The 26,950-nt window shown below is 35.1% G+C and overlaps 1 protein-coding gene across 1 annotated transcript in view; it reads left to right on the forward strand.

Annotated features, from left to right (window-relative positions):
- Positions 1-25,734, forward strand: part of VRK1 (vaccinia related kinase 1) — a 36,814-nt gene extending 11,080 nt beyond the window's left edge. The window contains exons 4-13 of the mRNA XM_010583916.1: positions 1,820-1,889; positions 2,279-2,366; positions 3,793-3,901; positions 4,045-4,137; positions 5,132-5,264; positions 6,635-6,755; positions 7,796-7,854; positions 9,029-9,207; positions 13,905-13,998; positions 25,064-25,734. Coding sequence (XP_010582218.1) covers positions 1,820-1,889; positions 2,279-2,366; positions 3,793-3,901; positions 4,045-4,137; positions 5,132-5,264; positions 6,635-6,755; positions 7,796-7,854; positions 9,029-9,207; positions 13,905-13,998; positions 25,064-25,146 — 1,029 coding nt within the window. The 3' untranslated portion in view covers positions 25,147-25,734. The remainder of the gene's footprint in view (positions 1-1,819; positions 1,890-2,278; positions 2,367-3,792; positions 3,902-4,044; positions 4,138-5,131; positions 5,265-6,634; positions 6,756-7,795; positions 7,855-9,028; positions 9,208-13,904; positions 13,999-25,063) is intronic.
- The last annotated feature ends 1,216 nt before the right edge of the window (positions 25,735-26,950 follow it).

Below are 26,950 nucleotides of genomic sequence, written 5' to 3' on the forward strand. Positions count from 1 at the left end.
CCTCCCCCCCCCCCCCCCCCCCCCCAGCATTGAGACATACTTTTTGTGGAATAATTTATTTAAAGATAAATATTTTTAAGAATTTTTAACACCTACATTTTTTTGCTATATTTTAGTAAGAAAATAACATTCTTCAATTCCATGTAAATTGAATCAAAATAATATGTATAATTTATATTCTGATTAAGTTAGAGCATTTTATTGGATTATGCTACACAGAAACAAGTGAGTAGGTCAAGTAACGTTTGTCTGAGATAGCTGAATTTTTACACTGTAGTTATTTAATCCTTCTCCTCCGTCTATATAATCTCTATATCACTAATTTGTTGTCCATAGTGGATAAACAAACTAACTGAAAGTAGATATGCATGTACCAAAGTGTATGTGCATTTATCAGTTGGTCTAGTTGTGTGGGGTTTTTTTTTTTCAGGTTCATGGCTTAAGTCTGAACGTTGGTCCCACAAGGAGGGGCTGGAAAACTTGTCTTGGCTCCATTGTTTATCAGGGCAATGCTCTGGAGAAAGTGAGGTGGATGGAGATAGGCGGTAGCTCTGTAATCGAGGGTCCAGGCCTACGAGTGGTGCTTAAGCTGATATCTGCTCTCATTCTGACCAGTCTTCCTGCTCTGCCTCTAAGCCAATACATCAGATACACACTAAAGCCCATATTCATCAGTGTGTTTGATCTCTTTGTATAGCTTTGTTAATGTCGGACAGCAGTAAACCTGTATTAGCTGAGTGGTACAGTCTGGCCATTAGCAATTTTCTGGTTCACTATATCGGCATTTAAAAGTTACAATAAAACCATTTAAGATTGACACTGTGTATCTTGGAACTTTTGCTAATATAATGTGATTGTATTCTTTCTGGGTTTCTTTGCCAGTAATCGCATACTTTTTTTTTTGTTTTGTTAGATTTTTCTAAGGGTGTAGGATATTCCAAAACAGGTATTTTCACTGAGATAGGATGAATTTGGACATATATGAATAACTAGACTAAAATAAATTGCTTAAGCTTATCTCAAAATCAATCCCTTAAAAATTGCAAGGTTGAAATAACTTTTTTTTCTTTTCTGCGCTAAGTTCTGGAAATGTAGAGTCAAGGTACTTGCCCATTTGCGGTTCTTGCAGTATTTCAAAGCTATGGTGTTTTCAAACCAGTTTCTCTTTTGCACTTTACTTATAATATATGGTTACTATAGACTTGTCCCTAGAAAATGAAACTGAAATACCTTATGTTAGCTTAAATACAAGGTAGACTCTGAAGTCAAAATAGGTGTAGTTCTTGTAATTTAGTTTAAGAGAAATTGTAAAATCATCTAATTTTTACCTTGATCAACTAATGTATGAAGGGAACAAAATACCTTATATTCCACAAGAATTTAAATTTTGTTAAGATTTTTCCATCAAATCATTTCAGGAGTTATTTTAGGCTCATTAATGGCTATTGCAACTGATGCAATCTAGCTTTAAACTGGAAAATCTGAGATAATGAATGTTGTTCAATGTTCTGTGCTAAACTTTTGCTGCCAGTTATTTGTAATATTTCCATACATTTCAGATAATTTGTTATTCTTCAGTCTCTTGTTATGGGAAAGGATTCTTTGATACCCTTCATGTTAAGCAATTTATAGTAAAAATAACTTTTTAGAGCCAACCTTCTTTCATAAAAAGACCATATTCTATTGAATTTATCAGCACTGGGTAGAGCATTTGAGGGAGAACACGCTTTTATAGGGTGGATGTTAACATTTTGTGAGCTTTTAATAATTATTAGGCACTAACACAGCAGTTTTTAACTAATTTTAAATTGTCTTAAAGGAACCCAGCCAGAATGGACCTCTTTTTACTGAGTTAAAGTTCTACATGCGAGCTGCTAAGCCAGACGAAAGTAAGCAGTCTATTAAAATGTTTTTAATGAACTACAAGCACTTAGGAAAATAGACCCTACAGGAGTAAGGTTTAACTTGAAGAGAATCTTTTTAGTAATTTTCAAAATTATTTTAAAATTATTTAAATCTAATTCAGACATATAGTAAAATTAGGGGTTTTTGGCAAGATGTTCTTTACAGTTGTGTTGATGGTATTGTCTAAATTGAAACTTTAGTTGCATCTCTGTCCCTACAATGGATGCATCATTAATTTCCAGTATACTTTGCATACAAGTTTCCATGAAATAAGCAGCTCACATGTATGCAGAAACTGTAAGTGATGCGAGTACTCCCTTTTTATTTCTCTACTGATGCGAATTCATGAACTTACCTTTATTTGTGTTTTCAGTTCAGAAGTGGACTAAGTCCCATAAACTGAAATATTTAGGTGTACCAAGATATTGGGGTTCTGGCTTGCATGAAAAAAATGGAAACAGGTGAATATATCTTTCATTGGCTTATACTGGGATTTATTTCATCCACAACCACTATCCCTTTTAACCTAATTTCTTTTAAGATGTATTTTCCACCTATCTTCATGTTGTTAATTTCTGCTACAAAATTTCATGTTCATAACAGGGTGTTTTTAAGGAATAGATGTATAGATACATTTTATTTGTACTCTTTGTTATTTGTATTTGTGTCTATTATGTTCTTAGTGGTTTGGTTTCCATTTGTCTTGAACATTGCTGTAGTACAGTGATGCTATATATATACACGTGGTTTAGAAGCTTTTCATAGTTGAATTAAAATAAAGTAGACTTCTAATGTACAAGTCTTTGAATAATACGACTACCTTCAAAGTCTTTCTTGTGGTGTGGTGTGCACTTAAAGAATATTTTCACTCACACATATAAAGGACTTGGTGCTCTATTTTATTATCCCTAGGGTTAGGTTTTTTTACTTAATCTGTGAGCTAGAATAATTGCTAGTCTCATGTTAAATTTTTCTTAAGTCTAGGGATAGTTTTTAATATTTTTCCATGTCATGAATTGTTTTTGTTACTTGCTCTTGAATGTTATGCCTGTCTTAGATAAACAGTCCTTGTTTCCTAGTGGGCGTTCTCTATACAGCTATGCTGCAGAGGAGTTTTAGTAGTTCTCTGGCAGCTTATAGTAGGTCAGGCTTCTTTGTGTGGACCACTACCTAGGGCAGTTGGTATGTATGCCTTAGTATGTCAGAAATACCATTGTTTCAATAGGTCCTCAACTTTAAAACTAATCTAATGTAAAAAACCCACTAATTTTGAGAGGCAAAAGTAAATATAATAAAATTATATTTTTTTCCAAAAAAACCTTTTCTTTCCATTCAGTGTTTAATGCATGAGATTCTTTAATATAGCTACTATGGGCTCTTACAGTAACAGAACCAGTTTGGCTATAGCAATGAATATCAGAACACCTTTGGCAAGTGAGAGATTTTTGGTTTTAATAATAGGTTAAAAAAAAGGTTGTAATTGATTTCAAGAAACTAACTTTTTTAAAGTAACCATGTTAAGTCAGTCATTTATAAATTAATGAATGTATTTCTGTAAGTGATTGGTGCTTGGTTTTACCTATGGTGAATTACAAAACAAATATCTTCCTCTGTGGGTACTGGTTATTGTATTGCATAACTAGCCAGGAATAAAGAACAGTTCTTTTGATGGACCAACTTTTGACTAGCTGATGTAAAAAAGTTAAGAATTAATGTACAACATTAAAAATAAGTTAAGTATTTCCCACATATTTCTGTTCTATGTACCTGCAGTTTATCTTTTGAGAGAGATGTTTTCAATCAGTAATTTGTACAATTAACACATACGTAAAATACTTTGTTAAGTACAATTCAGTGACTTTGCTGTTGTTTTTTCCTTGAATTTAGTTATCGATTTATGATAATGGACAGATTTGGCAGAGATCTTCAGAAGATGTATGAAGAGAATGCAAAGCGATTTTCCCATAAAACTGTACTACAATTAGGCCTGAGAATAGTAAGTTAAAAAAAAAATATATTTTTACAATTTGGCTTCCCCGTGTAAGTCTTTTGATTAAATCACACTTTTGGGCTGAGTACAGGTCCTCTGCTGGGCAGAGCTGGGTACTGCATTTATATGACTGTATTTTATTTTGTTAGCTTGATATTCTGGAATACATCCATGAGCATGAATATGTGCATGGAGACATCAAGGCCTCAAACCTTCTTCTGAGTTACAAGAACCCTAATCAGGTATTTCTGATGCATTTTATTCCTCGTATTTTAAACCTTCTATTTGACAACACATGGAAGTGCTTTGAACCTGTGAAATCTAGCAGAAGCTCATTTTTAAGAATGTATATGGTAATATTATTTCTGCTTGACATTTATATCTAGTTAATATTCTACAAATTTTTTTATGCATTTTGCTGGACAGTTATCAAATTGACTATTTGCCCTAAATAATATTCTAGAGAAATTCTCGAGATTAAAAAAAAATTGACTCTCAAATAGGTATTTGGAGGTGGAAGCTTAAAATTATATAGCACACTGGTAAATTATGTTTGCCTGTCTGCATTGTTACCTCATTCCTTTGTTCAAGAAATCCATCAGATAAGTGTTCTGTTAGTTGGAAAAATCGGTCTTTAAAGTGTTGATTGTTCCACTTGATTTACAGAAGTCTTTTATTTTTCTGCTATTTTAACTCTCTTTACTGTTCAAAAAATGCATATTAGAGTTTCAGAATTATGTATGTCTTCTTGCCCGAATGTTTTAGCTCATGAAAGAAGTAAAATAATCTCAGTTCTCTTAAAGTAGCTGTGGTGTTAGTGAGAAATAATACTATGTAGCAGTGTTCAAATGGGATAGCTGACTTTAAAAGAGGGTAGGACAGTAAGTGTATTTAACTCTATGAACACTATGGAGTTTTTTTTTTTTTTTTTTTTTTTTTTTTTTAATTTCATCTTACTGGTAATAACTGACTATTTTACTGTACTTGGCCTCAGCATCAGCAAGAAACTACTTCCAGATCAGACTGCTGTACAGAAAACAACAAAATTTATCTGACACATTGTTCTCAAATCATATGTAGTAATCTCAATAAAGCACTGGGAAAGGATCATTTAAAGTCAAAAACCTCACCTTTTTAATACTCCTTTTAAGAGTGGTTGGGAGTTACACTTATTATTTGTGCATTTTTTGTATTTATAGTTCTTTAATCTTAGAATATTTTTTTTTAAATTACTAGGTATATTTGGTGGATTATGGACTTGCGTTCCGATACTGTCCTGAAGGAGTTCACAAAGTATATAAAGAAGATCCTAAAAGGTGCCATGATGGAACTATTGAATATACCAGTATTGATGCACACAACGGTGTGGGTAAGGATGTAAAACTTTGTTTTTGGCAATAGGCATTTGTGTATCCTTTTTATGAACACAAAGGACTTCATTTGCTGCATTGAGTTTTGTAAACAACCAGGTTTCTTAATCTATAAAAAAATTTTATTCTACTCTATGGACTATGCTGGCATTTTTGGTTTTTTTCCCATTTTATATCTTTTACTTTGATATTAATTTACTGTATTTTTAATGTAACTTTGTTAAATAGATTTCTTCAATTTATAAAGACTGTTAAGATGTTTAGTGTATAGCTTTTTTTTAACTGAGTAGAAATGGAATACCGCTTATGAGATCTTGATAGAAAAACAGGCCCTGTTTTCAGGAGATAAATACTTTCTGTTATCAATGTGAACATTGCTCCTTCATATTTGGCAAAGATGCACAATATTCTTTATCTTGTTTATGGCTTAATATTTAGAAGATTTCGTTAAAGAAACTTCATTTAATTATGAAATAATATTTCATAATTATGCCTTTAGTCACCAAATATCAAAAGGCAAGAAGTGAGAAAAGGTTGAACATGAAAAGGACAGGTCTATGTCTGATTAAACATTGAGGATTTGTAGTGAACACCAATTTTATTTTCTTCATTCTTAAATTTTGTTTTATTATCCATAAAAGTGTCCTGCAAAAATATAAATTGTTGAAAATTATTATTTAATTCAGGACGAACTGTTGCACCTATGCTTAAAACTGAACATGAACAAAGATGGCTTGATTTGCCCAGTTAAACTTCTAGTGTAGTCTGTGGTCAATGTACACGTGGGTGGGTTTTTTGGTGTGGTTTTGTGTTGTTTTTGGTTTTGTTTTTGTTGGTTGGGGTTTTTTTTGGTTTTTTTTGGTTTTTTTTTTTGCAAGGCTTAGGGATCTGATCTATTATTTTCCTCCTTTCAGTTTTCAGGCTACATAAAATATTTCAGCATCCTGGAATATTTTTTTTTCAGGAGCTGGGGTTTTAGCACTCTTACCTTTTTATAGAAGAAGGAAAGTAAAAACTGTTTTGAACAAAGTCAATCACTTCACTAACTTGCTCTATTTTTTCCACAATTGGAGTACTTAAAAAGCTTCCCAGATTGGGATAACTGCAGCATGTCATATCCTTGAGTAGAAGAAAGAGATTGATAAAGGATTTGAAAATGAAGTTACCCTTCCAGATGTAGGAAGAATATTTTTTCTTTCCTTGCTTTCAGGCTAAAATAAAGAAATAAGTAACAGATACAGCAGTGTTGCATTGTGAGCATTGGCTTTCTATTGTCTTAACATATTTACAAATTTTAATTGTTGTTAAACTATGTGTGCTTTATTAGCTGCTCTTACGGTTCTTTTTTTATGTGTTCGTATATATCTAGCACCATCAAGACGTGGTGATCTGGAGATCTTGGGTTACTGTATGATTCATTGGCTTAGTGGCCATCTACCATGGGAGGATAATTTGAAAGATCCAAATTTTGTCAGAGACTCAAAAATCAGGTGAGAAACCACTTGTTTTCTTCCTCTTCTGAAATTGAAAATAGGAATGAAAACGTCTTAATGTAGAAATGCTTTGTCCTTTCAGTATGTTCCCTTTTGGTGAGTGGGCTATTGTTTTGTGTACCCCTGTTTCCTTTCATTGTCTCATGTATCCTTGGCTTGTAATTAAACTTTACTTGTACTGTTCTACTCTGTCTTCTTTTGCATATGTGAGATGGTTGTTTATCCACCGCAGTACTGTTGCTTTTGAGTACTGCCATAGTTAAGCCAAAAAGCACTATTACCAGTATACAGGTAATCATTAGTCCTGCTTTACAGAAAGAGAACTGAAGCATGGAGTACGAGTAGCCTTTATAACACCATGCTCTGAAGTCAGTGGCAGAGATGAGATCTAAAGGTGGATCTTAAATGTCTTTGAGCATCATTGCAGGTAGAGGAATATGACATTTTTCAATTATTTTTTTTTGTCCCTCTCCCTCACTGTTACATTCCTTTGTCTTCCCCCCACCCCCGCTCAACCTTCTCTTGTCAGATATTTAACGTGAAGAAAGCTCTCCCAGCACAGCAGTTTCTGTCTCATTAACAAGTATTTGTTATCTGGCTTCCTTATTTCTACTTTTAACACTCTGGCCTCCATTAATGTTAGCAAAGTTCCCTCCCCACTTCCCCCCAGTTTTTATTTTGTCAGGGGATCTGCTCTGAATAATATCAGCTAGAGAAAGAGTCTTCTAGCAGGAAGAGGTGAGACTGCTGATATGTGAGGGTTTAAAACGGACTTGTTCTTTTCCTTCGGTCTTCTACTTGCTTGCTTTTATAGGAATCAAAAACTGTTGAACAAAAACTTAGCCTGTCTGGCAATTGTCAGATTCTCATATGTACTGCACTCCTAACAATGGCTGTATTAAGTCATACCAAAGGTTTATCTAGTAGCGTTTCCTGTCTCTGACAGTGGCCCAAGCTAGGTACATAGGAAGTCTATCAGAACGGGCATGATTCAGACTTTGAAGGAAACAATAGTTTTGAATAATTTTGTTTTTCAGATGTAGAGATGATGTTTCAGTTTTGATGGACAAATGCTTTCCTGGGAAAAATAAACCAGGTAAGAGGAACTATTTTAAATTAAAATACTTTGGTTTGTACCATGCGGTAAGCATTCTCTAATAATTTGTTTTAATGTCCTTTTTCTTTGGAGAAGAAAAAAAAAAGATATCCATCAGTCTGTCTGGGTGCCATCACCAAATTGTAGACAACTTTAGGCAATGGGTAGAAGCTCTGAATTTTGTATTTACATGGGGTACACTGAGTGTGTACAAGGGAACGCTGTGCTACACTGTATTCAAATAAAACCAGATCAATTCAGTTGCTGCAAAAGGTGAGGAACTGTCAGACTGTCAGCAGCTTTTTTCCTGAGAGGTGTGTCTCGGGCATTGTACTCTAATCTGTTGCTGCTTGAAGTCCTCCTTGTTTACTTAAGTTTGTATCTATTTTTCTTCTTACTTTTATCAGCAACAAGAAATTGGCATGAATTAGATTGTTCATTAGGAGAAGTTTAGACTCTTCCTTTTGGCTGCAGTTATACGAACTGCAGGCACTGTTGCTCCTAAAGACAGTACTAAGTATTTGCAAACATGAAATGTGTAAGTTGATTTTTCACAACTGAATTCTAGAGATTCAAAATATAAAGTAATGTGAACTTGAAGTCTAGATTGTTTCTATTTGGTATTGGCGAATTGAGCAGATTGTTTTTTCTTAACCTGACTCTATTAGAAATACACTTTCTTGGGATCTAAAACTTAAATATTTAGTTATTTCCAGCTACTTCTGGTGATCAGAAGAGTGTTTTCTCTGTCAAGCGTGACTCATTTTTCAGTGGTCAAATGTTTCACATATTTTTTAATATGTTTCAGTCTTGAACTGACGAAGTTCTGGGATAACATTGAGTTTCCTTTACAACATTTTAAAATATAGACATAAGAAATATGTAAACAAGCATTTATTGGTGAAGATTGGCCTATTAAATTTTTTACGACTGACTGTTTTCTTCATTGCGATGAATGTGTAAAAAAACAGTGATGCTGTCATCACTGGGTAATGAACCTTGGTATAATTTTTTTTTAAAATGTGTTGTAGTAAAGTCATAATTATGAGTTTATAAATAACCATTTAAAAAAATAGCGTAAGTAGTGCATGCATAATTTCTGACTCTTTTATGGTAAAAGTGAATGATTGAAATGTTTTTAAATAGAAATTAATTGGAGGTACCATTTCTTTAGATGAAATAGCCAAATATATGGAAAAGGTAAAGCTACTGAGCTATGAAGAGAAACCTGTTTATCAGCATTTCCGAGAAATACTTCTGCAAGGTCTTAAGGCCATTGGGCAAAAAGATGATGGAGTACTTGACTTCGGCTTGTCAGAAAATGGAGACTTGAAAACAAATCCCATGCAAAAGGTCTTTATTCTAAAAGTTTATGTCAGCTTTTATGGCATTTTTTTGAGTTAAGTAAGAGTTAAAGTGGTACTGGAAGTAGGTGTCATAACTGCATCCAGTAGGAAATAAGCAAATATTGAAATGTTTGTTTGATTAAGTTCTACTCTTACGCATTATTTCTCTAATTTAACTTCACTAATTGTTACTGTAACTTAATATAGAATGATATTTATAGGTGTGCTTTCATAGTAGATAATATCTTGGATAACAGAATGTGTGTATATAGTTGTAATGACATTTGAACAGATGAACATTCAGTTAATTTACTTATTTTTTTTTTTAAATTGGTAAGACTCCAGATGGGTCAAAATACATGTAAGGTAAAATAAGTCTAATTTTTGTTTCATATTAGTTCCCTTTCTGTGACTAGTTCAAAGCTTGGCATAAAGATGTATACTTAAAACTAAGTATTTGATTCTGGAATTCACATATTGAATTCACTGTGATCTAATATGTTATTTATGAGTCTTAATTATAGTGGTAGGCTAGGGCTATTTTATTCCTTGTATTTAAGAAGCCTTAAACTCTAGATTTGGGCTCCCATTTGAATACAGCGTAAGAACTTTTTAAGCCTTAGGGAAATTGTATGTTAAAATGGTTTATAATAACAATTAAAAAAGGACAAATAATGGAACAATAAATCATAGAATCACAGAATGGTTTGGGTTGGAAGGGACCATTAAAGTTCATCTAGTCCAACCCCCCTGCAATGAGCAGGGACATCTTCAGGTTGCTCAGAGCCCTGTCCAACCTGACCTTGAATGTTTCCAGGGTCAGGGCATCTACCACCTCTCTGGGCAACCTGTGCCAGTGTTTCACCACCCTCATCATAAAAAAATTCTTCCTTATGTCTGTCTAAATCTACCTTCTTTTAGTTTAAAACCATTACCCCTTGTTCCTATCACAAGAGGCCTATTATTATTATTACTACTATTATTATTATTATTACTATTATTATTATTATCCCACACTTCAAACTGCATTTATTACTTGTTATTAACAAATGCAAATAAACAAGTGGGCAACTTATGAACCAGGCAACTGAGAATTATAATACAGAATAATGTCACTAAACAGGCAGAATTCTTGTGCTATGATCAGCAGTGTGTTAAAGATGGACAAAAAGCACAAAAGAAAAAAAGCTGTAGGATTTTAAAGTCTTCTGAGGATATATGTCCAGCTTTTCTTCTTTTTGCCCAGCAAAAAGTACTTTGGCTAAAATTGTACAGCCGTGATCTTTATGCTTATATTTTCTGTTGAACTGAGTGTAAAGAACTGTCCAAACGAAGAGTTCATTGGCATAAATTCTTCTCTTCCCCCTGTGGATCAACATGGTTTGAGATGTGTGTTTTGGGGGAAAAAAATAATGTGTTTAATGGTTGGCTGGTTTCTTTGCTGAGTAAGTTGGCCTGCTGCAGAGCCAACATCTGTGACCTTTAATGTCCTTGTCCAGCAGAGATGGCTGGTGCACATTTCCAATGGAATAAAAATACAAAAATCTTATTTCTTTAGCCAATATCAGTTAAGACCATTCCCAAAGGGTGGGATAATACTTTTTCCATAGGTTCTTACCTACTAGCATCAATTAGGAGTTAGCTTTTACATTGGGTTATAGTGGGGATTTGGGTGTTATGTGGGGCTTTTTTTTTTTTGTTTTGTTGTGTGGGGTTTTTTTTTTTTTTTTTTGTTTGTTTTTTTTAGTTTGAGGAAGCATGTGCATGGTCATCTTGCTCAGTTGTCACAAATATGTTCAGGCACTTACATAAAATAATGTGTTACTTGCCCATTTGAGTAAGTGTTTTCAGCTGACCATTTCATATTGCAGTGGACTTCATGCTAGCTACTTCATGCCAGCTACTGCTAGACTGTCCAGACAGAATAAGATTGATTTGCTTGAAATCAAGTTGGCATAGCCTGCTTGCTTTTGACCAAATACCAGGACAGTTGACTCTTCCTTCTATGTTGGATTTTCTAGGCCTTGTAACAGCTGTGGTGTAGGCTAGGGTAGAAGAACAGATTGTGTCAGTCTACCTTTCAAGGGCATATTTTGCACTTCTGTTCAAGAATGAATAGAAGGAGGGTCTTCAGCAGGATGTCCTCCTTCCCAGAATATATGTTGGTGAACTCATGCTACTAGGTTTTTCTTCTGGGGGTATCAGACATTATTATCATTATCATCATTATAAGAGGCTAGGAGAACAGGAAGACAATTTGTGCTAGTTGAGAGTAGCTGGACACTTAGATACACAGAGGAAGAAAGGAAGAACACAGAATGCCAATTAAAATTATATGTATTTTCAGTTGTGACAGGAAGCTCAACTTGATGACTGAGTGTTTTAAAGATAAGCTCCAAATTCCAAAGTCTGTTAGAAACTGCTTTCCATAAAGTTAATTTACCACTGATCAGTAGCATCTTGCCTCTGAAAGCCGGTATCTTCTAGCACGTGCTGAATTTCTTTTGGCATGCTTAATGTCTAATTTGGAAAAGAAAAAATGCAGTCTGACATCCACCCTTGAGAAAATGGTGACCTCTAATATAAAGTATTTATGGCATTTTGGCTGTACTGATCTTTTAATCACAACAGGTCTTAAGACACCTACTCTTCAATTCCTTTGGAGCAATCTACCATAATACTTTCTTAAAACAGTGTTGTTTGGTGTTCTGAAGTTAAGCTATTTCATAGCTAGGATAAAATATTTCTAACTTCTGTGTAAATAAATTCCTGAAATGCAGGATTCTCCTGTGCTTTCAGCTCGTATAGCTAGTTGAGCCATGATGTGCATTATATGTTGCATATAAGCACGGTTGTTCTGGAATCTAAGTCGTTCTCCAGTATTGGTGTCTGGCTAAAACTCACAGATGTCTGCTATATTAAAAGTTAACATTTTATTTTCTATATCATGACTGAAGTTTCCCCAGATGTATAAGTAAATGAAACACAGTCCACAGTTCTGCTGGAGATTGGTTTTGTTTTGTTTTGTTTTTCCTGTACAGTAAATGCATGTTAGTTTGTGTGTGTGATATTTTATAACGGTTATAGGAAACCAAGACGCTAAGAGTACCATGTGTTGAAGGAAGTATCTGGAGCTCTTGACTAAATTATTTAGGGCAAGGACCACATCATACTTTTGTTTAGTGCTGAAGAGTTGCTGGGAAATATTGGAAGTAAACTAAACTGGAAAAATAGGGATCTTAGTGATTTGTGGTTCCTTCTAATGTTCAGCTTCAGTTGTGCAGGTGTTGCTTTTGTCAGATGAATGCTGCCTGATTTCTACTGCTATGTAATTCACCTGCATCAAGATTAAGAAACCACTTTTTATTAAATAAGCTTGGAAACAAGATAAATGCATTTTGCTTTTGTGTAGGGTGTATTGGATATCTGTTTTTCTGATGAGCTTTTAAAATGTTTTCCAGTACAATTGGGAGGGATGCATTATCTCTCATATAAAAGCAGTACAGCGCTGAAATAGTCCTCCTTAATTTTGGTCAGAATGAACAAAAGTGTCTGTGTTTATTCCTGCCTAATGCATCACAAATCTGCTGACATGCTAACCTTGGAGTCTTGGCTGGCGGTAATCAGGCCTGTGCACCGGCAGGAAAGATGTACCTAATGTACTCCATCAGTGCAGTTTGCATATGGAAGTTCTCACAGGGGAGCTGCCCTGTGCCAGCTGAGGGTTACCTGCCCACTGCAGTTATTGTATGTAATTATCGAACCAATCTGTTCAGCCCAGCAGGGTTTAGATGGTAATCATGAAGCAACACTTTGGAAAGGAAAGATGTAATGCACTCTCCCTTTCTCTCATGAGCTATGTGAAGTTGTAGCCACTTTTAAAGCTGTATTAGTAAAGCTCTAGTCTCACACAATTAAAAAAAAAAAAGGAAAAGATAAACTCTTCCAGTGTTCATCAAAGTTACCCTCTAGGTCTGATACAGGTACAAGTCAACTCATCCTTTGCAAAAATCACATGGCTTTAAAAAAAATAATCTTTCCATAACCACCTTAAGAATACTTTGCAATAGTAAGATTAATTGTAATACACAGATAATAACAGTTCTATCCATTTAGAGGTTTTAAGATAATGTACCTTGAATAGACTTCATGTTTCCCAAGTACCTCTCTTTGGAACAGAACCCGTAGTTGCTATTAGAAAAAAATAATAATGTACTGTCAGTGGATATTAGCTACTTTTAAGCTGTGCAAAGAAAGCCTTAAGAAGCAAGGATCCAGATAAACTTGAATTTAATGAGGTGTAATTGCTTTTTTTAAAAGCAATTAACATCAACTTTGGCTAAAATGTTTTTCTGTGTTCTTTTAAGATTTTTCAGATTGCTCCTTTTGTAACAGTTATTCAATATAAATAAAAAAACCTGGTTTTGATCATAAAAACTTGTGTTTTCATACATTAAAATTTCAACTCCTAATGAGAACTGCAGATAGGGGAACTGAACTTTTAAATTGTCTATTGCCTAGTATTAGTATTCTTGCATTAATATATGAATAAATTTTCTCTGCACATGGAGATGTTTTATAATACATGAAGAAATAATACTTGAAATTGGGGGATACCTGTGAGGGTAAGGTACTTGCTACTTTGTGTGGTCTTTTCTGCTCTTGAGTTCAGTTGCCTTGTTTTTTTTTTTTTTTCTTTTAAAGAAAAAAAGAAAGGCGGCAGCTACAGCCAATGAGAGCACCGAAGCAGAAATGGAAGATACAGGAAGTCCAGAAAAAAAGAAACCTACTTCTTCTAGTAAGTCAAAAGAATGTTCTCACAGTCATGTGTACTGGTGTGGTAGGTTAACCCTGGCTAAAGGCCAAACTCCCACCCAGCCATTCACTCCCCTCCTCAGTGGGACAAAAGGAGAAAATAGGATGAGAAAACGCATGGGTCGATACAAAGATGGGGAGACTGTTTACCACTTACTGTTTTGGGCAAAACAGACTCAACTTGGGGCAAATAAATTTAATTTATTGCCAATTAAAATAAACTTGGGTAGTGACAAAGACAAACACTAAAACAACACCTTTCCTTCCCCTTCTCCCAAGCTCAACTTAACTTCTTCACTCTAGACTCTACCCCATGCCCTGAGCAGTGCAGGGGGCATGGAGAGGAAGTGTCTTATGGTCAGTACGTAACATTTTCTCTCTGCTGCTCCTTCCTCCTCACATTTTTCTCCTGCTCCAGTGTGGGCTCTCTCTTTTAGTCTGCAGTCCTTCAGGGAAAAAACTGTGGTCCAGTTCCTTCAGGAAGTATCCATCTGCTCCAGTGTGGGCTTTCCCATGAATTGCAGGGGATATCTGTTCCATCCTGGGTCCTTCACGAGCTACAGGGAATATCTGCTCTGACGCTGTGGAGCACCAACTCCTTCTCTGACCCTGGTGTTCCTTCTGCTGTTTTTCACTCTCCTCCCTGCACTGCCACCCCCCGCCTGCCTGTCCAGTGTTTTTTGCCCTTTCTTAAATGTTTTCACAGACGTGCCACAAACAAGTTGGGCTCAACTTTGACCTACCGTGGGTTTGTTTTGGAGCCAGCTGGAAAGGACTGTGTCAGGCACAGGACAGTGCCTGGCCTCTTCCCACAGAGGCCACCCCTGTAGCTGACCCCAGCTTACCAAAACCCTGCCACATGGCCACATATACCCAATACAACTGTTTACCTTTAGCAATTCAAGTGCTTTTGATTGTAAATAATTTCTTTTTAGATTAATAAAATTGAAATATTTAAACTGTCTGTGTAAGAAAGGTATACTCTCCAATTACATGCTGCCTAAAGCCGGTAGAAATGCTAGGTGATAAAAAGGGGTGGTTGCACTCCATTCTTTTGCTGTCATTCATTCTCTCATCCATTCTCATTTTTGCCTTCCCATCTTGTCCAACTCATTGTCAGAATATGCTGACTCACCAGGACTTCTTCATCACAGTGTGTTAAAGCCGGGGTTGGCAGCAGCAGCTTCTAAAAGCGAGTTTAAATAAAGTTGAAGAAAGGATCAGCTATAAGGATATAAAATGCTAAAGCTACTTTTCAGATAGTTTGGCATAGTTTCAGTGTTGTCTGGAAAAAGTCATGGACAGATAAAGTAGGATTATTGTAAGTCCAAGATCAGGAATCTTTAGTAGATCTGTATAGGGTAAGCTTATGGTGAGGATCCAGTCAAGCTGTTTTCTGGATCTAACCTTCTAACAAACACCTTCGTGTAGATGAGAACTGAATTCAAGTAATTACAAAGATGTTTTTCCTAAAGAATTTTTGATTCAGACTTTTCAGTAAAAGAGCAAAAGTTTTCTGTGGTCAAGTGGTCTAAAAATAATAAAGCAGTAGCACTGGAGTTTACCCCAAAACAAATCCACTTGTTTAAAAAAGGTTTGATGAAGGAGTGTGGCAGGATGGTAAATCTTAACATTTCCAAGACAGTAATATTATTGGTAAGTTATGGATTTACTAGTATATTTACTCAAACAGTATGGTACAAAGTACAAGTAATTAAGCTAATGTTGTTCCAGAAGGTGACACTGCTCTGTTCATTTTCAGCTGTTCACATTACAGAATTCTGATCATTAAAATCAGTGATTATTTCTCTTACTTGAATGCCTTTTGAATTCTTGACTTCAATTTATTATGAATTTTCTAGTTTGTCAGTGGCTGAAAAAGTGTTAATTAGATTGTTTTTCCTTGAAAGAAAGTATAATTACTTGATATGATGCTGACGTTTATTCATAGGTTTAGCATTTTAGATTTTATTTAAGACCTTATAACAAAATATTTAATACAGCTGACTACTTTCTGGTTGTGATTTGATACACATGAGCAGAATATACTTTCATTTTATATTTTATTTTATATTTCTTTTTTCCTGGGATTGTAGATTGAAATTCTCATAGACAGACATGAAAAAGAACTTGAGGAATTGCAATCCAAGTGGTAGCATCACCTTTTTGTAAATGCTAAGTTTTTTCAGACTAAGTAAAGCTATTTAGGAGGCTATATATATTTTCAGCATCTAGTGGTTAAAATGAGTGGTGGAGCTTCAATTTAAACCTCCTCTTGCCAATTCAATGGAGTTACAGGTGAAATGGTTCTAATTTCACCTTTTTATACAACCCAATTTAATGAATACCAAGTGGGGGGAGTATATAAAATGATTTCAGGTGAAAAGTGATACATGTGCTTACTCATTTTGTTCTCTCCAAATTTGGAATTAAAAACTTTACCACTTATTACATGATTCATAAATCTGTGTTGAAGGAAAGGGCAACTGTTTCATAATCTTATGATTTTGATGCTTTTGATAAATTGAAAATAGCTGGTTATTATAGAAATACTTAAAACTGTTTTGAAATCTGACTAGTTTTATGTTACCATGGAATTGTTTCTCTGTTACAGGATTAGTCCTGTGGCTAAAAAAATACCCTAAAGTTCACTGTCCAATAAAATTGATAATTTCTTGATACATCTTAATTGTAGAAATTGAAGTTTAGTCATACAGGAACATTTAAAAAGTTTTTGAAATGCTATTTTATTGGTTTCTAAAAGGGGATAAATATGGCCAGACAGGGGTTACTCTTCAGGTGTTCAAACAACATCTCATGAGTATTTGGACTTAAAACAGTGGCAAGAAGACCTATGCAGCCTCTTGCTGTTCAGCTAATCAGCATTAATCACATCTGACTATGCAGTTTGTCTAATCCACTCCAAAAGATTAGTCGGCCCAAAAAGATCCTGATCAGCTGTGCAGCAGTTTGAGTACACCAGGGTGCTCAGTGGCTACAGGGACTGTGCCAGTAATGAAATCTGCTACTGCTGAGGCTGGGGAGCCCCCAGGCTTGGTGGAGGGGGAAGGAAGAATGGCACTGAGAAAGGACAGGCATCTTGAAATTCTTGCTTTTTCTGTCTGCTCCCTCTGGTTGTTCTCAGTGTAAGAGCGGGCACTTCAGATGAGTTCATTAAAGGCCATCTCTTTCAATTATGTCAGCCATCGGTGTTTCTGGAGCTGTCAAGCAAGAGTGTTAGAGTCTTCTTTTTAGAAACAGAATTTCAGAAAGCCCTCAAGAAACAAGCTTTGTTATACTTCCGAAATAAGATGCACAAAACTTTGTGGAACTCTTAAATTCTGTTTAAATTAGCATGTTATCAGTTTCCTCTTCTTTTCCTATGGTAACTGGCACCCATACGCTTTCCTGAAAGCTGGAACTTCAAGAGGTATCCCTTTTAAGGTAATATGGATGATGTTGAAGTATTCTATTGGTCAATGTCTCTCCACCAGGAAAAATGCTGTCAGAAGAGATGATTTCTGTTTAAACGAAAAGTATTTTTCATACTCTTTCAGCTCCATTTTCAGTATTACCTGCCTTTATGTATGATAGTAAAATATACAGGCTTATAAGTGATCATACTGTTAAAGCAGAATACCAAATTTTGGCATACACTGTATGTATCCACCCACAGTTCTGCAGGGGTGTACTGCATAATATTAATAGGACTAATATGCTTATTTTTAATCAGTTTATATGGAATAGGCAGCTAGTATAAGGAACTTCAGTGAAAATGACATAAATTCTGGAAAAATTAGAGTTTCATGAGAATTTATAAATAATCCTAGGTTCAAAGCTACCAATAGAGATAAAACCTCTACCACTGGCAGGTTTTTTTAATTTGGGGGTTGATGAAGTTTGGGTTATAGAAATACAGATTTTTTTTTAGAACAGAATTTTTTTACACCAGCCTTTTTAATTTTCTGTTGTGAATTTTTTTAAACAACTCTGGGGTTTATTAATTGGAACAGTATAGAGAAAAATACTACAGTAGACATGACAATAGAAGTACTGTATTTTTTTAAAGTAGTTTTTTAATAGCCAATACTGCTTGAGGTAGGAATTGTGCATATCTGTATTGCTGGATAACATCTAACATGGTAAGGCCTTAACTGGGGTCTTTGGTTACTCTTGCAGTATAAATAACAAATTATGTGAACAGCTCCGATACGAAAACAGTCATACTGATGTATTGGTTAGAAGGCATTCCAAAATGGAGGTTTAACAGTATTTCTCAAATAATAGGTACTTAGCTTTATGTTTATTTACATAGCATGGCTTTGCATAAATAATTATCTGGGTTATTGTCTTAGAAATCTTTTTTTTCCTTTATTCAAGATTTATTACTTAATGTTGGATTAAATCTACATGTAGGCTCATTTTCATATTTAGAGAATTACTGGCCTTGTCATCAAGCTATAGGAGAAAGCAAATCATACGAGTTTTTTTGAGTTTGTTTATGGCACCACTTGTTACTTGTCTTTCTACTCCACACCAGTGCCCACATTGTAGGTAGATTTTTACCTCTTAATTTTATACCCTAACACAAACGTTTTCAGCAAAACCTGTACTTCACGATAGTTCCAATTGTCTGTTACTCATCTGTTCCTTCTTGTGAAGGATTTGGTATTGACTAGTATCTGTAACAGGCTCCAGGAGTAAGTGGGTGTTAGTCTCAAAACAGTGTATCTGTCTCTGTGACTAGTCACCAAAAGATCTGTCCCTTTCTGTGCCATTCTTAGCCTTCCCTTACCTGTCTTAGGAATGTTGCAAGTTAAATGCTCTAGTATGAGAGTTATGTGAGTTAGTTTTAGAAGTTAAAAGCATGTGCTGCTATGTTGTACCTAGAAATTAACAGGAATATTCAGGTTTTAGAGCAGAGAAATACTGCTCTCAGTTGTCAGAAATAGACAAACTTGCTTCTGTATTTTGCATTAAGTATACTCAAAAAGCGATATGAAGTGATCTGTCTTTTTACGGCATGTCCTGAAATTGTTTGAGGATCTTCAAAAGCTATTTAAATTAGAAGAGGTGTGGTAGGAGGTGATTTTTAAGTATAAAGACCCTTAAATATTATGGGTAGGAAGGTTAAAATAAATTAGATCTAAACTGAATATATCTTTGTGGTTCTTCCTGAATAATGGTTTTCCTTGACAATTTGCAAGTGAGAATTCACTGAGAAGCACCTTGAACATGTGCCACTTAAAGACGCAAAATTAATGTCTGAGATGTAAAGCATGGGAGTGTTCCTATTTACTCCTGTGTCTGCTTGGAACACAGTTTTCTACTTAGTCTTCCTTTATATTTTAAGCTTATTTCTCTACAATCTCTTCTGACCACTTCTAGCACTTAAAGCACATTTAAAATGTAAATACATTTAAGTTCCTCGCTACACTTCATGGGACTTTCTTGTGTTTGCTGCTAATAAAAAGGATTAAATTAAAACAAAACAAAACAAAAAACCACTCTGAGGAAAATTTTCCATGGGGTAAGGTTTTGTATAATGACTTTACATGTAGAACTAAATCATTTAAGAATAACAAGTGATGTCTGCTTTTTTGTTGTTTTTCTGTGACCTGAAGATGTATTGCAGTATGCTGAACAAGTGTTGGAATTCAAACTTCGATATAAAATTTGCAAGTGAAATTTTTCTACAGGAAAGAAAGAAAAATTGTACTGCAGTGACTCAGATTTTTGCAGGGAACTAATCTTTTTCAAGATTGCAAGTAATATATTTGAATGAAACTTTGTTCCTCCTGCAAATCACTGTGTGGTGGAGAGGAGAGCTATTTTTAAACACATGCTGCATGTGACTACTGATTTATCTGTGTATGTACAATTGTGTTTAGGAAAGCCTTCAGTAAAGAAATGCTTACAAATAGAAGTAAATCAGTTTCAGTTTTATCTGGAACAATTTTTTATTAAAATTTTTAAAAGGACACTCATAGATTTGTTGTTATCTTTAGGAAATACACAGGCATAAAGTCATCAAATAATACATTCTTGTGTCCTGATGTTTTTCCATATTATCATATGGGAAGGTATCAGCTTCATTTATTGCAGGAAACAGAGGACTTGGAAGAAGGAGTACCTAAAGCCAAACCCCATCCCATAACTATACAAACTTACTTTCTTCTCTCTCATCCCCACCCTGCAATCATGTATTTCCTGGAATTCAAGTCCATATTTACATTCTTCTGGTCTCTCTGTTCTTTTTTTGGAATCATATTTCTGAATTTTTGTAGAGAAAAGAACTGCTGAGAAAAGAGAACAAGCCAACTGACCAAAACTACTATTTGCCACCCTTGCAGTTGCTTCAACAGCCTTCAAAGTACTGAAAAACTCATGTTTGAGAAGTGTTACACTACCAGGTTTTATCAGCCATGCAGGGTTCCCTGGCTGAGTTGGGAAACTACATACTCTTCCTTACTTCATCTTCTTAAAAGAAAAGTAGCTCTTCCTTGGCACCATATTCAAACTGCCCAAACTGATTTGAGAACAGTGAACTAGTGTAATGCTTAAATCTTATTAGATGCTGCACAACCTGGCTTCACTTCCCATTCGATGTTTGCAGCTGAATGCTGAGTGTAGTCTTTCAGCTTCCAATGCTATTTGTTTTTTTTTTAATTCCTTCCATATGTAAATAGCAATTGTATGGGTTCCATTCTCTTGTTTTCCCTTTTCAGTTTGCTGATTGTAGAACCCTTTTAAGGGGCAGTTGATGGAAAAAGGTCTCCTAGGGAGCAATCCAGCAAAATGACTTGGTTATTTGATATGATCAAAGACCACTGAAATATGACTGAAGCACATTTTGCAAGACAAAAGTGATACTGGGGTCAGTGGAAGAATTTTGAAGAACTGACAGTGTTAAATTTGTCTCCTTTGGAAATTACAAGTCCACAATTAGTTACTTAAATTAGTAACAAAACACAGTCTTGGATTAATTTATTGCACTGAGTTCTGATATAGTGGCATATGCAAGGTTGCATCTAGTTGACTAGGGAGATTTGTGTTAGGTTAGCAGTCCTCTCGTTCCTACTTCATCACTTCTCAGGTTAACTGTGGCAATTCAATCTATGTGGCATGAAGTTGCCACTATTAAAGAAATGTCAGTGCTGTCATAAGACTGTCCTGCTGTGGCACACTGGGTGTCTATAGAGAAATAATAATTAAGCTCCATCTACGTGGAGACTAGTCTGAGAACATCTCTTCCAGAAACCACTTGAGAACTCTTCACCACATGGTCCAACATTCCAGATTTATTGACCTTTGTTTCTTAAAGAGAAACATATAGCAAAGTGTATGTGTGAGATTATGCACATGTATGCACACCCATTGGATATTTTTTTTTTAAGAAAGGAAACCTTGCAGTGTCTGATCAACATACTTGATGGCATGTGCTTCTTTTGAGGGTGAAAGATGTTAGCTCTTTATAATGATGATTACTACAAGTTTAGTTTAAGAGCTTGCATAGACTAGAATTGCTGGAACTCTTCGGCCATTATACAGAGACTGGCATGTACTCAATCTTTGTCAGGTGTAAATTCAGCATATGCAAGTGATGCAGTTACTAACCTTCTGCGTGCCTGCTGCTAGATGTTTTTCACTTACCTGATGTTTGCCTGGAGTCTAAAATCTGTATGTGCTTCTGTTTTCAAATATTCTAGCCTATGATGTAACCTAGAAGTCACCATTCACACCTAAATCATACCTGATTTCATCTGCTCGGTAGCTGTGTTTTCATGCTCAGAATTTCCCGCTGTCCTCATTTCCATCAAAGCAGGCGATTAAGTGGGAAACCTAGGTCTCTGGTGTCTGCTTATTTTTACCAAAGGAACCTCTGTCATTTTATAGAAACTTTCATTTTTTGACTTGAGTACAGTTTTATTTCTCTTACTCATAAGACTTATGTGTGTTTCTAAAATGGTGTATGTAGAAACGGAAAACAAGATGAGAAGGGACATCAAGAGGTGATCTGCTTTAAACACCAGCTGAAGGACAGGCTTATCTATCTACATCTTTGTTAAACTTGATACATACCAATATTTTCTCTTAAAACCTCTATGATTAAGATTCTAAAATATTCCTGGTCCACACCACTTGTAATACTTAACTATCCTTACTACTGAAAAGGGTTTGATAAGGCAGAGTATGTTCTTTTGATATTTTTAGTACCTAATATGAATTTCCCTTAAGCTTATTAGTTGTCCTATCCACTGTGGACATGAAAATTTCTCTCATTTTATGCAGCAATCTTTTGCACATTTGATGAGTACAAAAGGCTCCACCACATCTCTCCCATTTTTTTTTCCTTTTTCAGATAAATTAGTTAAATTCCTTTTTTGTATGTGTGCGTGTGTGTGTGTGTGTGTATTAAAGCGCTAGAAACCATGATCACCACTCCTGATTTTTTTTTTTTCCTCCATTTTTCTCAGAACTTTCTTGAAAGAGTACTGCTGGGTTTCTTTTGTAAAGTTGCTTTATAATACTGTTTACATGGAGAGGATCAGATATCACAGTCAACTTGTCTAATAATGCCTCTGGAGCCTGTGGGACTCTTTATGCCTCTGCTGAACTTTGTTCCAGTCTCAAAACAAGCTGTGTAGTGACACCATCTGGTTTATTTTTGCCTATATAATTCTTCCTCATTTAAATTGCTGTTTCAACCTAATTCAGTTTAATCTGCTTTATAAAAACCCTCTCCTTTTCTTGTAATAGCTTTGTTTGTGTCCTCATTTGGTGCTGCCCACACAGGACTGTTTTCGGAAACAGAACTGACATTTCTTCCACAAGAAAAGTTTGTGGGGAGGGGACAATATACGTTATCAGGCTCACTAATTTTGAAAATGCAGACGAGCTTTTCGGTATAGAAGACCTTCAGTTCTGAAATAGCTGCAAGCTTTGAAGCTAAACATGAGTTGAGAGCAGTCATTCTGAGTTTAACATAATTAATCAGATAGTTTAAGAGAATATTTCTGCTGCTTAAGTTTGAAATTATGAATAAAAGAACCACGACAAGGATTTTTTTCCTTTTTGTTATGATTCACTTAGAGATTCTCCGTGATCATGGTTTGTTTAGAAAAGCCTTGAAAAGAACTCATTAATGTAATAAAGATAAAGGAAAAATCAGAGACAGGGTAGCTCTCTTCTTTTTGGTGTTCCAGCATGAGCAACTGGAAATGGGTAAGCTCTTACTGAACTAGGAATTAGTAAGCTTTAATTGCTTGTATTGTCTAAGACTACCATGAAATACTACACTCCTGAAATACAGCCATGAAAATGTGATAACTTATTTCTTTTTTCTCTGTAAACAAACATCTGTAGTATTTTCCTACCGAAGGTCATCATTTTCATATTGACAGTCTTTCTGATAATAGAACGTGAATTTGACCTATCTTTGCAGCATTTGATTATACAGTCTATGATTGGATGAGAAGAAAAATCAGTTACCTCAGTCAAAACTGGTGAAGATTAATGAAAGGGAGAAAGATCAGGTTATTGTTTTTTCTTGAAGAGAAAACTTTGGTCATTCTCTGCTTTCTGTTGCAATACAGAGTCTCAGGAAGGATGGAGAGAGGAAAATCGGTACGATTCATGCAGTTGATAGGATAACTTGGCCTACATGCCAGTAAGACTACTCAATTTGAAAACTCAGAAGACATGTCTGTTGCTAGAATTCACAATTATAGCAGCTGAAATATTGTGTGACTTTGAAAATTATAAATTAATTCTTGAAGATAAACCAGAATTTAGCTGGGAATAGGAATGATTTACGTAGTTACTACTTTAGTTTATGATACCTGCTTGTATAGCTTTTAGTGACCAGTACTTGTAAGGGTACCAGAATGGATTTGGTTTTTACACAGCAGTTGGGGGATGGTGGTGAGATTTACTCATTGAGCTTGAACAGTCTGACTCATACTTCTCAAAGGCTGTTGTCTTATGCAAGCAGCTTTTCTTAAGGTCTTCCGTGAAACTCAATTTTACCTTTTTTTTTCTTTGTCAGTAACGCAGATTAAGAAGTTGACAGGAATGATAGTTATATATAGTTTTACAAGCAAGAACTTAAATAGTTAGGCAAACTGACTTCAAGGAGGAAGTCAGGATTTAAAACAAAAAAAAATTTAAAAAAAACCCTCAAACCATGACTAGGAGATGAAAAACATTTAATTGTTACGGCATTTGTGAAAATGGTAGCAATTTTTATTATATGTAATATTTTTTCTCAAAGTGACTGTAGTTGAATGTGATTCACGGAAGTGAGCTGTGGTATGGGTTTTTCTTCTCTTCTTCCTGCTAGTGAGCAGGAAAGAATGGAAGTGCAGGGAGTTTTTTATTATTGTATTTAAGTATGGTCTCTTTGAACAACCTGCCTGCCAGGTTTGTTAGGAATCTTATTTAGATGGCACTGTTCGTTACCTTTTTTAATAAAATATTGTCAAATAATAGCTTGAAATCTGTAGGTAAAGTTGCACTGATAGCTGAGCTGATTTAACAGCTTGACATTGCTAAAAAAAATTTTTCCTCTTTTGTACCTGTGTGCCTTCCACCTCCCCATGTATAAGCTCCATTCAGAACACTCTAAGATGCTGTAACTCACTGAACTATGAGAATACTAGACCAAAAAAAAGTTCTTTGCCAGGTCACGGAGCTGCATCAGCTTAGCTGTAAGGTCCAAAGAGCACCAAACATGGCTTAATACTGGGCAGGATCATAGAACTGAAAGTTGCTGCATGGGAAGGAAGGAGGGGTTTAGCTTCTAAAGAGGATCTGATTCTTCATCTTTTGGTGGAGCTGAGCTATTAAATTGGCTCAACTGTATGTAATGCTACTGTTCAAGAAGTTGAATTGTACGTGTTTTTCAGGAGAAAATTGGTGCCCAGAAATTGTGGTAATTCTTCTGACTCTGTCATGTGTTACAAGTATTTTCTTGTGATCCATTTATGTTCTTTTTTTTTTTTTAATAGAAAGTCTTGTCTTTGTTTGTTTGTTTGTTTTAATTGCAGATGCGGTAGCTACCAGAACCCGGAAGATGACCTCACCAAAACCCAAGAAAGTCACAGCAACCAGAAAGAGAGTCCAGAAGTAAATAGTAGATGGAGCAAACTAAGTTGCTCTTTGGCTTATCTCTGGGTTTTTTTCAGTTACTGTAGCACTGGAATCTTTTTCTTTCCTTTTCTAAATGATGAATCCTGTAAAAACACGGACTGCTGTTTGTACCTGGTTTTGAAGAATAAATGTTTTATTAAAATATTTGCATAATTTATGTATACTTAAATACTGATGCAAAATTTTGCCAATTTTGAAGTGAGGATGCATTTTTATTCTTTATGTACACAAATTCATATCTTAAAGGTGAACTGAAAGAAAGTGCTTTTTTCTGCGTTATAATGTAGAAATAAAGCCTTATTTAGTTTTGTTATGGGTATTTTATAAGGAACAGCAGTGTTGCATCTGACTTCTAATTTTGAGTAAAGCCTTATTGGAGGTCACTTAGATGTACACTGAGATGAAGTCCAAAATGGTAGAGACATCTTTTAAATATTTCTCAAGTGTTTGAATTAAAAAAAGAGAACATAAGACAAAAATCACATCCTTCCATTCTTGTTTGTTATAAGATGTGTTTAAACAATTCTTTGGAGGACAGGTAGCAAATTTTAGGTTGGGTTGGTTTGGTTTTTTTTGCATAGTATTTGTGTTTGTATTGTTTTTCCAATTATTCAGAGTTTCTCTCAAAACAAGGAGACCAGAATTTCAGACATAGGGCCCAGGGCAAAGAAAAGAACCAACCAAAACCCAATGCCAATTCTCACCCCCCCCCCCTCAGTTTTTCTTTTTATGTTAGTGAAAAGGCTACAAAAGTTGTAGTTTTGAAGAATAACTTTGTGAAGTATCTAGTTCCAGTGAAAGCTTGACTCGTGCTTCTCATAACAAAATAATGGTTTACCTTTTTTTAGTAGTTGAGAAGCATGTAACCTTTCTTAAAGTACTTCCTTGCTTGGCTTTGAGTCATCTTGTCAGAGTTGCAAGTCAAAAAATGCAGTGTTTAATTTACCACTACTTTTCACTTAGATACTGCAAAATTACATCTAATTTGGACATGAACATTATTCTTATCAAGGAGACTGCTTTATGAAGTTTGGCAAACCAAAAGGAATTGTTATGAGCCAATGGGTGGTGTATTTTTGTGGATGTCCAGTGCTCTGCTTGCTTGCTTGTGTAATGTCTGAGTAGCTACTCACTGAAATAAATAAGTTGTAGCATAAAATGTTGAATGAATGATGAGGTTATGTTTTGAAAACAAGGGAATCCGTTGTTTTGAAATAAAACTGGAATAACATATTTAAAAGGTCTAGTGCCTTCTCATTTCTGTTCTGACTGCTATACAGACTCATTTTCCTGGTTATTAGCAAAGTGTGGTTGATGACTTTAAGCATAGCATTTTCTTTGTTTCAGATGTAAAAATAGGACTGCTGAAGCCTCTCTCGTATTGAAAACTCCTCAAATCCAACTATCATTTTAATGACTTCATTTAATCATTTTGTTCAAAAAGTATGTTACCCTATTCTGAAGAACTGTTGTTAGGAAAGCATATTGTATTCTCTTGCTTGTCTTGCATACTCAAAGTCATTCTTTTGTACTTCAGTTGTTTGACATTTTACTTTTTTTAGTAACTTATTTACTGGTAAACTTCCTTTCTTTACTTTCCAAGTTTTCAAGGAGTGTGTTTTCTTTTGACGCTTTCAAAGCCAAATGCAACAAACACAGTCGTTTCCATATATTTGAAAAGAATGGTTTGAGGTGCAGATTTCATAAGCCACCCCTACCTCTTCCCACCCCCAAAATGTCCTGGAAGAAGTTTGTACTGGTGGCAAATGTTCGGGGGGGGGGGG

The sequence above is a fragment of the Haliaeetus leucocephalus genome, unplaced genomic scaffold (assembly GCF_000737465.1).
Source record: "Haliaeetus leucocephalus isolate CR32 unplaced genomic scaffold, Haliaeetus_leucocephalus-4.0 Scaffold932, whole genome shotgun sequence".
NCBI classification, from domain to species: Eukaryota; Metazoa; Chordata; class Aves; order Accipitriformes; family Accipitridae; genus Haliaeetus; species Haliaeetus leucocephalus.